This window comes from Coptis chinensis, chromosome 8, assembly GCF_015680905.1.
Source record: "Coptis chinensis isolate HL-2020 chromosome 8, ASM1568090v1, whole genome shotgun sequence".
NCBI lineage: Eukaryota > Viridiplantae > Streptophyta > Magnoliopsida > Ranunculales > Ranunculaceae > Coptis > Coptis chinensis.
Window position 1 is genome coordinate 6,136,871 of NC_141463.1, and position 15,383 is coordinate 6,152,253.

Below are 15,383 nucleotides of genomic sequence, written 5' to 3' on the forward strand. Positions count from 1 at the left end.
TGAACATATGTGTTGTTAGAATGAGCGATATGTCCTCACGGGTTGCACGTGTGCGCGGTAACTCTAGGTATTATATATATTGTTTGAGTAGGTATAGAAAAAGTGTGGTTAAAGATGTAATGATGACGAGAGCACGGTTAAAAATGTAATAATAGTAATGATTTGTGAGTGTTGCAGTGTGTAGATGAAGTTGAATGATCGACTCTGGGCACACTTGTGCTTGGTAAGATATTGATAGGACCTGGGCACCCTTTCCAGGCCTGGGCCTCCATACCCATGGGATAACTAGTACCGCTCATTTAACCATCTATTGGACTTGGGCGGTGGGCCACATCTTGAGCCATGGGTGTGGGGTTTCATCCGAAAAAGTCTCAGTACTAGTTTGTGATCTTTTCACTTTATCAACCTATGATAAACTCATTTTTTCTCCTATGTAGGACTATTAAATTTCAGGTTCACAATATCTAACAGATAACCATTACAACGATGAAATCTTTAAAAGAGATTGACCATACACTAGTCCTAACTCTGATGATCGAAAATGCAGAATGAATTATCCATTTTCTTTTCATACACAATCTCCAAAACCAAAGTTCGATATGTTATAAACTGATCAGAAGATAGGTGCTGTCTGAACTCTGAAGTACACGATTTCATGTACAAATTCACAATTTCACATGAGAGCGGTCATATAGTTTTGTCCTTTGCATCTGAATGTCAGAATTTAGAGTACCATTTTTGTGTTACATAGGAACTAGGAACTAGGAACCTACAATCTAGGATCAGGGAAATGGTACAATACTAGATGACCTTTACCCACTTAGCAGGATAACAGCTTTGTGGTATCATGACTCACTGTACGGCCTTAGGAGCTTTATGTTTGTCTCCACTGTGTTCTTTGATTCTCAAAACGATTCCCTGGCTTGCTCACAAATGGTAGGATCAGTTATGCTACTTTGTAAACCGAACTTGGGAATTGGGATATCGTTTATAGGAACAAGTTGGTTCGTTTCCCCCATTGTCGGCATTTATAAATTGTACTATGTTGCAATTTTGGATGGATAGAATCACCTCAAAGTGATGTTCTAAATTGGTTACTTATCCTGATTTAAGCTGGATTATGCTAGCAAATACGCATAATTTTTTACTTTCCGTTTTAGAGGCCCAATAAAGTCCACTAGTGGACTTGGGCTTGAGATTCATTCGTGATCCACATTTTGTACCCGAAAAAGACCCGAATCTCTTCTAAAATCTACACGCGCAGAAACACAAAAACAAATCCCTAACTAAAATAAATGTCTCGAAAGCTTTAACAACCCACACACACTCCCGCATGGGTTTGGCTGTTTATCGTTACAATTCTTGTTTAAATTAAGGTAAGTCCTCAAATTTTCATCTCTCTACATTCCAATTTCCTCAAACATTTACTGTGCTAACTCAAAAACCACTCTTTATGTTTAAAAAAAAAGCCCTAATCAAAATCCCGCAAATCTTCTGTGTGAAACTTATAGTTACAAACTAAACATTGCTATGTTTCGAGCTTCTTACAACTAGAAATCACAAAAAATAAGTAAAATTTTGGGGTTTAGTAAGTTTAGAGTAATGAGAATTATCTTTTTTTTAACCCGAAGGCTCAAATTTCTGACATTTAGTAGCTTTTAAGTTTTGGGTATTGTCTGTTTTGCTTTTACTGTCTGTATGTACCTAGCATTTATATTGATTTAGAATGAGATTATTTACCGACACATGTTTCGAAATTTTGGCATGTTTCACTGTAATCTGTAGTTGTCAGTGGCTTTTGGTAGTTGGAAGAGTTCAGCATTGAGCTGAAATGTCAGCCTAGTTTGTCAGTTTTACCCTTTAATTTTGTGTAGAGAGAAAGGACCAAATTGTCCCTCACGAGATGCAATTCTGGATGAATGCATGTTAGTCTAAATTGGAGTTGAATCATATATGCTATCAAACAAGTCCAGACGCATTTCTCATTTGTAAAGCTATTCCACTAGGAGATTAGGCGTTATGGTGCATTAGTTCTTAACTGATTATGGCACTCCTTTTATTTGCAGATTTTTGTTTTGCTCCAATTTTGTGAGTGTTAAGATATTTTTTACAGTAGCAATATGGGTAAGAACAACAAGAGGCAATCTTCTTTCCGGAGGAATTCTCGGGTTCAATTTGATAGAAGGGGGAGTTTCAAAAAAAGCAAAAGGTCAGATAATAACTTTGAGAGTGATGAAGGAGCTTTTAATGCTGATGAAACTGTGTATCGCATACTGTGTCCTGTTAAAAAGATTGGTAGTGTTATCGGGAAAGGTGGGGACATTATCAAGGCCTTGAGAGAAGAGACACGTTCGAAGATTAAGGTGGGTGAATCTGTTCCTGGAACAGATGAGAGAGTAGTCATTATTTTCAGCTCTTCCACTGAGAAACCTAAGATACTTGATAGTAATGAAAATGAAGAAAATCCTGAGAATGTTGTTACTGCTGAAGAAGAACATGACGAAATGCAGCCACATTGTCCTGCCCAGCATGCTCTCTTGAAAGTTCATCAACGAATATCTGAGGATGATGGCCTCTTTGGTGGCCCTGTACGTGAAGATAATAATGAAGACGATGTAGTCACTGCACGCCTTCTTGTTCCCAGCAATCAAGTAGGATGTCTCATAGGAAAGGGTGGGCATGTAATACAGAGTCTGCGAACTGAGACTGGTGCAAACATACGTATTCTTCCTGCAGATCATCTTCCTGCTTGTGCAATGAGCACTGATGAATTAGTGCAGGTAATCAAATAGTTACTTATTATATATATATTTATATATATTCCTGTTTGTATGTTTTTGTTGATGTGCTTATATCTTAGTAGTTAGTACACTGTACACCATTCATTTAGTTTTTTTCTTTTTGAATCATAGCTCTTCTTATCTTGGTGCATCTTTCATTTGAAGGATAAGATCTGGTACTGAACATTGAAGGCTACTACAGTGTAGTATCTGTGTTCTGTGGCATGATATTCATTTTTGGATCTAAGTTTATTATATTGTGCCGTTTAATGAATGATACTAAACACTTGTTAAATAAGTATAATTGAATTGCCTGGCAATGTGCCTAATTAACCGATATACATACTTATACTGTGTTGCATGGATTACACTGAGAATGGTCAAGTCCTTAGTTGTTTTGTGTAAGGTTTCCACTTGGATTCGTCTAGGACGGAATAAAATAAACAGATTCACAGAGACTAAACTTGCAGCACACAAGCAGATGATTTTGGAGGAAAAAACAAAATTTATATATGATTTTGTCTTTCATACATTTCTTTTATCATTGTTGCAAGATTGATCTACATTTCCATGGAGGCAATGAGATTTTTCCAGCCTTCAGAAGACAAAGAAACAATGGATTTAAATCTCAATTATCTAACAAAAACACTAGTGGGGCAGAAGTATAATATATTTTGAACCTTTCTTTTTGGAAAGAAAAAAACCTGTAAGTGTTGAGCAGGCATGAACATAGTATACTTTGTGTACCCAGATGAAACACATCTTCAATTGTCGTCTTAATTGAGAAACATGCCGATTCTGAAATCTGTCACTGATGTCAACATTTTTATGCAATTTCATGATAAAATTTATAGTTTTTGTTATTAAAAGGTAAAACATATAAACTATTACAATTATTTGGTGAGTCCCCGAATCTTAATTATCTAACGTGTGCCATGTTGGACCTTCCATGCACATGCCAGACTCCAACTCCTTCACCCACACCTAGGGATGTCGAAGCGGCACCACACCTGTTCTGAGCAGGTTGGGTTCGGGTAATGTGACCAAATCCTATATTTTGGGTACCCATCGGTCTCAGTTCGGGTATGATAAAACCCAGTATAAATAAAGAAGGAAGAGGACTGTAGGAAATCTCGATTGAATCCACAATTTCTACTAGCACAACTGAATTTTTATTTCAACCCCCCTACACACAAACGCACACACCACCACCACCACAATTGGACAGAGCCATGTATTTCTAGGCTTAAAAGAAACCACTTCTTGTTCACCGTTGAAGATCCATGTATCAACTTTATTCACTGATAGCTGTTCGGTGACCATAGGCAGACTCAGTGACTATCAGTAGGCGACAAAGAGAGAGCAACTTTAATCAGCAGAACAAATCAATGAAGAGAGAGTTACCAAAAAAAATTGAAGAGTGAAGAAGAGAATGGGGGTGGGTATTTTTTGTTGGGTGTTGACGTGTTGGTGGATGCCTGTTGGATTGTTGGACGTTTGGTATTTTGGCCGGTGCCCGTTGGATTGGTGTTTTTTGTTTTGGTAAGAGAGAGATGAAGAAGAGAAGTGGTTTTGGTGTTGCGGCTCGAATAGAGAGAGAAGAAGAGAAGTGGTCAGTAGCAATTGGCCGATTGTTATGGAAAAAGAAATTGACAATAGCAATCGAACTCATAGTCAACGATAAACATGCCACCAAATGATAAAAATGTTGTTGGCTTTGGCAACAATGCTACGAATGATTACAATGTGAAATCAAAACACAAGCACTTAATAATATTTCTTTTATTCATTTTTTTTTCGGATGCTTGTAACCAGGTCTTGTCCCTCTCTAACGGGTTTTTGGCAAAAAATTTGGGTCGGGTTTGGGTCGGTCACGGTTTGAAGAGGTATGCCCAAACCCTACCCTATGTATTTCGATCTGGGTTCAGTGCCATTTTTTTCCGGCTTTCTGGCGAGATGGACATCCCTGCCCACATCCATGCAACACAACTTATAGTAGTTAAAACACTTTAAAAGGTGGTTTTAACTTTCATAATTTATGCTTTTGCCTGTCATAATTTTCTTAGTTTGCATCTATGTTGCATGGACACGCCATATTTTGAAAATAATTTGTGTCAGACACATACTGTATGTGATATACTCTAATTTTTTATTGTTCGCCGTGTCAGACACTTTGTATCCGATACGGACACACCTATCCGTGTCAATGTAATTTAGGTTTGTATACTTTTTAGATTTAAATAAGGATGTGCTTTAGAGATTCATTTCTAGTGAGCTCTTTCTTGAAACAATAATCTCTAAGTGTGAAAGGTTCCTTTCAGATTTCTGGAATATCAGCTATTGCTAAGAAGGCTCTGTATGAAGTTTCTACTCTTCTGCACCAGAATCCCCGCCCTCCTATGAAGAATCCTATCCATGATGGTGGCCAAGGTTTTTATCCACCTGCTCCAATGGGAAATATGCCACCACTAGGAAATCAAATGTCTCAACGTAACTCTGGATTCCGTGGTCCACCACCAATGCCATGGGGTGGGGGTAATGGGAGTGAATTCCCTAGATTTCCTCCTGGGAATGCATCTGGTGAATTTGCAATGAAAATTCTGTGCCCAGCTGAAAGAATAGGTGTGGTCATTGGCAAGGGAGGTAGTACGGTGAGACAGATTCAGCATGAGACTGGAACTGACATTCATGTTGAAGACTCAACACCTGAAGCAGAGGAACGTGCGATTCTCGTCTCTTCAATAGATGTACAGTTTTCACCTTAAAATGTGTATAATATGCACTGCACCCTTACTTCATTTCCCATTTCTATCTAGTAAACAGTTTCCGTATGCATATTCATAAATTCTCTTTTGATGCTTTTGGATTTAAATGTTACTAGGAAATTAAATCTTCGTTTATATCTACGACAACAACTGGTTTAACTGTGGAACTTATATTCAGGCACCATGGAACCCAATATCCCCAACTATTGAGGCGATACTTCAGCTTCAGGTCAAAACGAATGTTATATCTGAGGAGGGTACCATCACTACAAGGCTTCTTGTACCCTCAAGTAAAGTCGGATGCCTCCTTGGACAGGGAGGTCATATAATTAATGAGATGAGAAGGAGAACTCTAGCAGATATACGCGTTATCTCCAAGGATGGCAAGCCTAACTATGCATCTGCAGATGAAGAACTTGTGCAGGTGATGTGGTTAGCATCATGACTTGTACAGCAGCTGTGGATTGGTCTCTCCATTTTACTGGATAATGTGTTAGTACTGTATTATTGGGATATCTGGTTCATTTCTATCTATTGATTCTTTGTTCTGATAATAGGTGTCTGGAAATGTTAATGTGGCTAGAGATGCGCTGGTAGAAGTTGCACAAAGACTACGGATGAGAAGTCTTGAAGGTGTAAATGGTGATGCTGGCCCTATGGGTCCCATGCGCGGATTTGGTCATCCAGAAAGTTTCCCTGATAGAAGGATGCCACCATCTGGCATGATTGCTAGGAACTCTGGTAGTTACGAACATGTGAAGGTATTTTTGTTGCTTTTAGCCTCTTTATACATGTATTGAATGTACTTGTGGAATAAATATTACAAGACGTAGGAATATAATAAAACATTTGAAACTTGAAAGACAATTTTAACCCAATTCACGCTATATCTGCTTATCAGATTACTTACTTTACTCGATGCATGGTGTTGAGCTTGTTACAAAATAGGTAAGTAGGAGACTGAAATCACTATGAACACAAAGACTACTCTACAATGATCCCTGAAATGGCTGAGTTATATCTCCATGGCGCGACTTCCTGGCTAACTTGGTATTGTGCAATTCAGTGGTTTAAGCTGACAGCAGCCTAACCGTTCTAGACCTAAGGAGATTACAGATATTTGGAAGTATAGTAGAAACAGCTAGTTGCTATCACATGCTTATTGCCTCAACCAAGTAAAAGTTATTTCGGATACTTCAATTTAACCAGGCGCTCTGGTGTGATCAGAAATTGAGTGAAGCTACAATAGTGAATGGCAATGGATGTGAGTTGTAACATGTCCCTTTTGTTCCTGTATTTACCTCCAGGAGCTTGCCACAAAGTACGACTAGAGATCTGAAATTTCCTGTGTCCAGATGCGAGGAGGAAGTCAACAAATATTTACTCATATAATCAGCGCGTAGATCGCTGTCAGTCCAGAGATGAAGGATTTTCAACTAATAGGCATGGCTCTGCTCTTGTTCCACAAAGTAATTCAGGCAAGGTGATAAAGAACTCAGATAGGCTTAAAAAAATCCCACTATTTGCACAAGGAAGTTATGTATTAGGGCAGGAGAATTCAAATCCTCTTAAAGGCACGTGGAATCCTTTTTCAATAGACATGTGCCTTCTGGTTCCGTAAAGATCCACTCAACTCTAGTCATGAGGCATGGAATCCTCTTCATAAGTATTTATAATTTCTTTAGCCTTACCGAGCCTTAAATCATTACCCTCTACTGTCTCACTTTTGTTGGTTAGGATGTACTCGAATGGGTAATTTGATGGGAGTTAGTTTGTTTGTTAGTTATTCTTTTTGTAATTGCTACATGGCTATATTAGTTGTCTACTACTGTGGAGATATAGGTAGGGATATTTAGTTGTTCCCCTTAATTTACTATCTGTGATGGCTGCATCAAGATATAAAATGATTTAAATATGGTAATTTTAACACTTTATTACTCCACCTGATATAGATTTGTTATATTGCTATATTCCTTATGAAGTTTGTAAATGCTATAAGTTCTGAATACAAGAAATAGAATTTAACAATACATCAAATTATAAGTTCAAGGCAAAAGACTGGAGAAGACAATGGGATTTAAGAGAGACAGGTGGCTCCAATATGTAAAAGCTTAATTTCTAGATCAAAATTATCACTAAATATAAATAATGTTAAACAAATAGAAATAGGATGCGGTGATTTTACGTGGTTCTGTAATTGGGCACCTACATCTACAAAGGAGTTCTGGAATGGATTTGTGAACGGATATGGAGACCTAAAACATAATAGCTAAATCACATTAATTAATTTTATTTTTGGAATGAAGTCCTTTCTTCATCAAGATGGACCTATTAATATTTTGACATAATAGGGTCAAAGTTTGGTCAAAGCTCCAAAGATTTCAGAAGCATGAAGTCGTTCTGGATCACGTAAATTAAGGTTTCTAAGTTTGTTGGCTTAGAATCGCAGATTTTTTTTTTACACTTTACTATCACTGTATTGCTCTATTATATATAGAAATTTTGTTGACATAGGTTGAAATACGTAGGCTTGGTGGGTTTCCCATTATTTTAGGATGCTGAGGAGACCTTCCTTTTCCTTTAAACAGATTTCTGATACACTAATACACACTATATTATAGATCCAATACACACTTATTAAAAGGGTTAATTTGAAAAGAATAGAATAAGCAAAAGAGGCATCATTGCACGTACTGAGCGTGGAAAAATTCGAAATATTGGGAGTGGGATCGTTGTGAAATCACAATAGTGTTTTCAAGTCATGTTTGGTCTTTTGTCGCATTTCTTACCCTAGGAAGGTCCTCTTCTCAGCCTCAAATTCATCTGCTGTGGCAATGTCTTATCTTGTTACGGCCAATTTTATACTGCTCGTCATAAGGACTAGCGTGTTAATTTTTTGTTTGCCAACTGTCTTGTACTGTATCCTCATATGTGATGTAAGATATATTTAGCAATATTCAATTTTGCCTTTTGGATTAATTACAGACATTAGATACAGTTATGTTGATTGTTTCAGAGCTCATCTTAGCTGCAACTTTTGAGGCTATGAGATAATTTGCTGATTCAAAATTATCTGTAGTAGGAACATATGTTAGTTACTTGGTTATGTATATTCTGATCTGCGCCCTGTAGAAAACCATTTGTACTAGGAAGACTATGAACTTCAAAACGGAATATGTGATTGCACTTTTTTGTCTTTTAGTCAGTAAAGTTCAACTGATTCCACTCAATATTAAAGTTAACATGTCACAAGTTACAAGTACTGATCCTATGCAACAAGATGCTACTAACCCGACAAATTACAAGAGTATCCCAATTACAACCCACTCCCCAAAAGCTTGGGCAAGGACTAGCCAATCATACAAAACCTCTTTAACCACTTCCACTATATTGTTTTATTCCCGCTCCCTTTGCTTGAATACCCTAAGGTCTCTCCTACCCTAATCATCACTCAATCGCAATTGGAATAATTCAGTTTAGTTGATAGACTATATTACCGTTGACATCTTGCAACATGTTTTGATCGATGCTACTATTTTTATCATTCTTTAATTATTTTTTGCCGAATGCGTCCATCTTTTCCATTCTGACCCTTTCTATTATTCTATAGAAGATTGTCGTTATTAGCTATTTCTTTACCTAAACTCATGCTTCTTTTAACTAACATATAATTTCCATCTTGAAGGGCGGCGGACGTGAATATCAAGCTCCTAGGTACCCTGCTCAGCCAACTCCTTCTAGGTATAGCCATTTCAGTTTCTTTACACAAACCTTCTATCCTCAGAAAATTTATTTTTCTATCTTCTGATAAGCTGTTCTCATCTCTCTCTTTCTTTTATCCAGGTTTCCAAATATTAGCAGCTCCATGCAGATTAGAATTCCTAACAGTGCAATAAGCTCTGTTCTTGGAGCTGGTGGAAGCAATATTTCGAATATCGGACAGGTAGGCTTATTGTTGATCTTTAATCTTACGGAATAGGACAAAATGTAGTTGTCAGTTTCTTTTGGAAGTAATTTCTCTACAGAACAAAGTATGGGTATTGTTGAGATTTTGAAAATTGATATCTCAGCATATGAGGGATGTCCAAACGGGTACCCGGCCTGAACCCGACTTTTCGGGTTTTGAATGGGTATCGGGTTATCGAACCAGTTTTCAGCGGGTCGGGCTCGGAGTCGGGTATTTTGTTGAGAAGTGTGACCAAACCCTATCCTAACCTTATATTTCGGGTACCCATCGGGCTCGGGTTCGGGTAGGATAAAGTCCTGTATAAATGAAGAAAGAAGACAATAAGAAACTATATTTGAAATATATATCTACATTTTATTCTTTCTTTGGCTATCCACCAATCTTTTAAACAAAATAAAACTTCTAATGAACTTGAAAGTAATTATCACCTATACTTGGACATAATTATTTGATATGATTTAAAAATAGATGGACTCAGAATGAACTATAGACGTATGATTACGTGCAATTACTGAAAAAATTGGAAATCTCCACATAAATTTTTTCATAATCCAATATATTAAATAACTCATCATTGTAAACATGATGATATCATAATCCAAATATTTATCTAACTCATTCTTTTATATGAGATTAGTAGTATGCAATTGAAACCGGATTTGGGGTTCGATTTCGGTCCGGGTTTGGTTTCGGGTTTTTTAGCCCTTTTAACGGGTTTAGGGCTAAATTATCGGGTTGGGCTCGGGTCGGGCCGGGTTTAGAAAGTGTGACCAAACCCTACCTTATGTATTTCGGTTTGGGTTTGGGTTCGGGTTTGGGCAGGGTTTGGTGCGGGTATTTTGTTTGGGTTTTGGGCGGGTTTCAGGCAAGATGGACATCCCTTTGCATATCCCCTTCTAATTTTGATGGCCGTGTCATCAGGATTTTCTTCTCTTGGTGAATCACACTTTTCTGCCTTTAATATTGTAACACTGAAAAGTACCGACATTAAATATTTCAATGCCGATACATGAACATTATTTTGATAGTTAGAACTTCGAACTTATATTTTATAACCGGTTATATACCTTTTCCCATGAAGGTGGGAATCAAACCCAAGACCTTGGGCCCAACATCCCAAGGTTTTGACCAGTACACCACTGGACACCTTCACGAACTGAATGCGATTCATGAAACTATCGGCATATATCACGAAATTCATTGTATTTCGTGGAATTTGGCATACACCGGAAAACTCCTCTGCAATACCGCCGGATAATTTGTTGTTTTATTACTATTGAGCCATCTTGAATCTGCAGCCTCTTGGCTAAATAAGCGTTTTTATCAATTTGTCTATGACAGTCAAAGTTGTTATCCATAGAATAGAAGTTTAAAAAAAAAAAAATCTAGAGGCGAGCATTTTGCTAATGGTTTTGGAGAGTCATGTTGTCAAGGGCGAGGTAGTCTGGGCCTGCCTTAGGAACGCCTTTGACAACGAACTGCAACTCTTTTCCCTATAAATTGCCGCCTTGACCATTTGGTCGCCTCAGGCCGCCTTTAACCACCTTGGCAAGATTACATTGTTTCTTCTGCTTAGCAATCTAAATCCTTTGTTCCTGTCAGCTGCCTTTCTTCTTTGCTACAGGCTGCCAAACATGCTCAATCTGACTTGTTCTTCCACACCTCTTCTCTGTGTATCCAAACTCCAAAGGCACTACCGGCTGCACATTGTTGAGGTCTCCATAGTATTCTGCCCACACCACAGCAGGTTCCACTTCTCCCATGTCAAAGTTGGGGTGGTGCCATGGTGGGTAATGTACTTGCGTTAGAGTTTCAGTTGGAAATTTTTATTTGGATTACAATTGAGACGTGTCATTTTAACAAAGAGACTTAAAATACTTTAAAATAATGAGACTTCAGCAAAGATGAGATTCTCAAAATGTAATGTTGCACGCTTGGTTAGGGGGGCAATTTTGGAATACCGCTTACCTAACCATTAAGTGGAAGTCACTAGTGGCTTTGCATTTCCATCCTTGCTTTTTAAGATAGTGTAGTTTTGCAAACATTAGCGTATTTTTTCTATGCTATAACCTGATATAAGTATAATACAACCATCTCCAATTATAACTCTTAGGTAGATAATAGAAATGTACCCAAGGAGAGTTTTTATGTGCTTTCACTTCTGTTATATGGCCTAATGAAAAATAGTCTTCCAGCTATATACAATGGCCCTGCTTCAAGCATTGTTTGCCTATCTCCGTTTACAGAGAAATCAAAATATAAAAGTTTATCATTCGTGGTTATCGCATAAATAGTTTTTAATTTCTCTATGGCTTGTTAATGGCCTCTTTCAAAATCTGATGAGCAATTCAACAAACTAACAAAATACGCCCAAAGTAATTTCAACTCTCCTCCAGAATTTCTATAGGGCATAGAGGAAATACAGTACTTTTAAGTGTTAAATATCGTGGTACTCCGCATATTCAGAAATGACACGATATATAGGTTTTTTAGGGCCCCTTTGTTCATTATTTAAGGTATTGGTTTAGTGGTTTTCATGTTCCCAATATTTTGGCCCCATATTATCTTTTGTTTTACGGTTGCAGACTTGCAGTTGTCATGTAGTTCAAGATGCCCCTTAAAAAAATAAAATAAAATCTTGGCATTATTCTAGGAATCTTACTGACTCAGGTTGGCTAAATCTTTTCTTACTCAGATGTCTGGAGCAAAGGTGAAGCTGAATGATTCCCAGGGTGGTTCAGAATGCGTGGTCGAAATCCATGGTTCTTTTGAGCAAATGGATGCAGCACAGAATCTCCTTCAGACCTTCGTAGCATCATCTGTACAAAATTTTAACGGACATCAACAGCAACCCCCCCACAGTTCTGCTGTCCAGAACTTCAGTGCACAGCCAGATCCAGATCCTTATGCTTCTGCTTTGCAGAACTCAAGCACGCAGCAACAGCAAAACCCCTATGCTTCTATGCATAACTTAAATGCACAGCAAAATCAAAGTCATTATGCATCTGCTATGCCAAGTATAAACCCACAACAACATCAAAGCCCCTATGCATCTGCTGCTCAGCATTATAATGTGCAGCAGCAGCAGCAGCAGCAAAGCCCCTATGCATCTGCTGTCCAGAACTATAATGCACCGCAGCAGCAAAGCCCCTATGCTTCTGCTGTACCGAATTTCAGCATGTATCAACAGCAACAACAACAGCAACAGCAAAGCCCATATGCTGCTGCTGCACAGAACTATAGTGTACAGCAACAGGAGCAAAGCTCCTATGCCCCTGTCCAGCAGACGTTCGATGGACAACAACAGCAAGTCCCCTATCAATATTAACTGAATGCTTGACATTTTTGTAACATAATGTCATGATTTATGAGGTAGTGGGTAATTATCGAGGAATATTTATTTGGATTGTGGGTACCATATATTTGATGTGCCATGCTTCTATTCCTGTGGATTCTTTTTATAGCAGTGCTTTGAGGGATTTGGTAACATCATCCTTTGTAGGAACTTTTACATTTTCTTAAACTGTTGAAGCAAGGTTTACTAGATGATTAAATCTCCTTGCGTACATCTGCAATGTGATTTAGGTTGTGGATGTCGAGCTCAGAACTGAATGTACCTTTATGTTTGGTTATGTAATGCGTGGTTGTAGGCGAACTCACGAGTCATGACATGGCGGTTGGTATTTTGAACCATATCAATTGTTTCTGTATTTTCTTAGTTGTTATTAGCCTTTGGAGATCTAATTCTGTTAGAATATGTGTCTTTGTTCTTGTGCATGGATTATTTACTGCAATCTTGATCAGATGTCCTCTTTGCCGCAACTTTGAACTTTAGATAATCAGATTAATAAATAGCCCCTCAATGCTCATTTTCAGTACAAGATTTTTTTGGTGGACTGATATTGGGTAAACCTTTGTTCCTGGCTTCATTTTCTACTACATCCATTTGGATAGCTTCTCGTGCAATGTTCGTATTTCAGGACTGAGATTGTGCTTGTATGAAAATATATGATCGTCAATTCAAAATTTTGAGAACGGATCATTCTGAAAACAGCAAAAGTAATTCTTCAGAGGGTAGTCTTGGAGGGTGCAGTTATCACTTTTCACTTTTCACTTTTCATCCATTGATTTGAGAGCCCAATTCATTTAGTAAATAGTAATGATACGTGGGCAAGTGATTATTCACCAACTACCACACTACACTTCGCATTCTTCACTCCATTTATTTGCACAAACAAGTACGTAAAATATTTGCACAACCTTGTTGATGTTCTTCTGTATCAAATCAGGGAATAACTTACCCTTCCGATGGTCTCTTTTAGCCAGTGCGATCGTCTACCATGGCTACTAGTTCCTTAGGCAAGGGACAACTGCAACCGTACCAGAATGGAATACTATTGTGGTAATGACCTCCTTGGTTTCTTCAGTCTATTAGATGGAATAATTTCAGTATATTAAATGGAATAATCTATAAATTAGAGATACCAGAGTTATATACTTATATAGTTATACTAGATTTTTGGACCCGTTCAACGAACGGGGACCGTTTTTATATAATTTTTTTTTTCACTTTATTATTATTTATCAAAAATCTTACTTCCAAACTATATTCACTTAGACAATAAATTAAAAGATCATCTTGTATTTGGCAGTAGAATACTGAAGCAGAAACTCACTATCTCATTAATATTTGGAAGACACTGTCCAGTATTTAGATTGTAGAATGTTCAGGGCATCGACTTATTGCAGTATGGAAATAGCTGATTACCTATTATTCTTTACTTATTTTTGTATCGATATTTGTTAATTGTTATCTTATTTTGCTAAATTCGTTTGTAATAATAGTAAGGGAGGATAGGTAGTTTAGAAACCTCTAAGTATAAGCGGGTATTGTATCTCAAATTCAATTCAAATTTGAGTTGCTACCTCTTATGGAGATATTGAAATGTCTTAATATTATAATAATTTAAATTTTGATAAAAACACAAATTTCTAGAAATATTCAATCTACTACCTTGATAGTTAACCATTTGATAGTCTAAAAGCTTATGCAGACAAAAATAAAAGCAAAACTCGGATAACTAACAAAGAATTTTGGTTATGTAGATAGAATCATAACTCTATCATTCCCTATTCATAATTGCCTTTAGATAATTTTTTTTTTTTCAGATTGTGAATTTTTTCTTTCTGAATTTGTATGCACTGATTTCTAAGCATGTCGTTCTTTTCTGCAATCTTAAGTTTGTTCCAAATTTGTTCTATTTCTTCGTAGTTATAGTCTACTACTTCAAAGTTTATCTCACTGCGCAGTATTTATAGATTTAAATTGATTAGGGTTACCTATTTGATTAAAAGTTTAGTTTGTTTATTATTCTAACTTCATGTATATCTATAATTGTACTATTCGATTAATGTTGCAAATATGGTTTGGTGTATTTAACTTGGGCTTAAGCCCATTATATTTTTCACGTATAGACTTGAGGATTTTATTTTATTTTTCATGTTTGAGGTTGGTTATTTCAACATACTACTTGATTTCACGACTAAATCTCTTAAATTAAATACAGATGTGGATATGGACTGTGCTGCTGTAAACGAAGGTGAAGTTCTTGTATTTGCTTTGTAATTATAACACATATATGAACTTATTTTTGTCGTTTCTCAGATATGAAATTATAAGTTTGCACTATTTAAGAGCATATCCACTATTATGATGGGAGAATCTCTCTTATAAATAAAAGAAATACAAATTATTCACCCTTTAATCAGCAATATGATTTTTTTTGCATGTACATTGATAGACACATTGAAGACAATGTCAAGGTTGTGGAAATGGATTTTGGGCAATGTAGAGGAGTACAAAGAGCGAGG

General features: G+C 37.0%; 1 protein-coding gene and 1 long non-coding RNA gene across 2 annotated transcripts; both read left to right on the plus strand.

The window, feature by feature from the left end:
* Positions 1 to 1,221: 1,221 nt before the first annotated feature.
* Positions 1,222 to 13,251, plus strand: LOC147479563 (KH domain-containing protein At4g18375-like). Its single transcript, XM_086576335.1, has 8 exons — positions 1,222 to 1,376; positions 2,067 to 2,780; positions 5,102 to 5,527; positions 5,724 to 5,969; positions 6,103 to 6,306; positions 9,231 to 9,286; positions 9,389 to 9,488; positions 12,208 to 13,251. The coding sequence occupies exons 2-8, from the start codon at positions 2,121 to 2,123 to the stop codon at positions 12,838 to 12,840; spliced, it is 2,325 nt and encodes a 774-aa protein (XP_086432461.1). The 5' UTR covers positions 1,222 to 1,376; positions 2,067 to 2,120; the 3' UTR covers positions 12,841 to 13,251.
* A 251-nt stretch (positions 13,252 to 13,502) lies between these two features.
* Positions 13,503 to 15,367, plus strand: LOC147479564 (uncharacterized). The gene is made up of 3 exons (XR_015203511.1): positions 13,503 to 13,914; positions 15,080 to 15,112; positions 15,314 to 15,367. It is a non-coding gene; the product is annotated as an uncharacterized LOC147479564 (long non-coding RNA).
* Positions 15,368 to 15,383: the final 16 nt, after the last annotated feature.

Coding starts and splice junctions, on each gene's coding strand:
- LOC147479563 (XM_086576335.1), top strand. CDS start 2,121: ATGGGTAAGAACAACAAGAGGCAATCTTCTTTCCGGAGGAATTCTCGG. Junction 5,528..5,723: donor TTCTCGTCTCTTCAATAGAT/GTACAGTTTTCA, acceptor ACTTATATTCAG/GCACCATGGAACCCAATATC. Junction 6,307..9,230: donor GTAGTTACGAACATGTGAAG/GTATTTTTGTTG, acceptor TCCATCTTGAAG/GGCGGCGGACGTGAATATCA.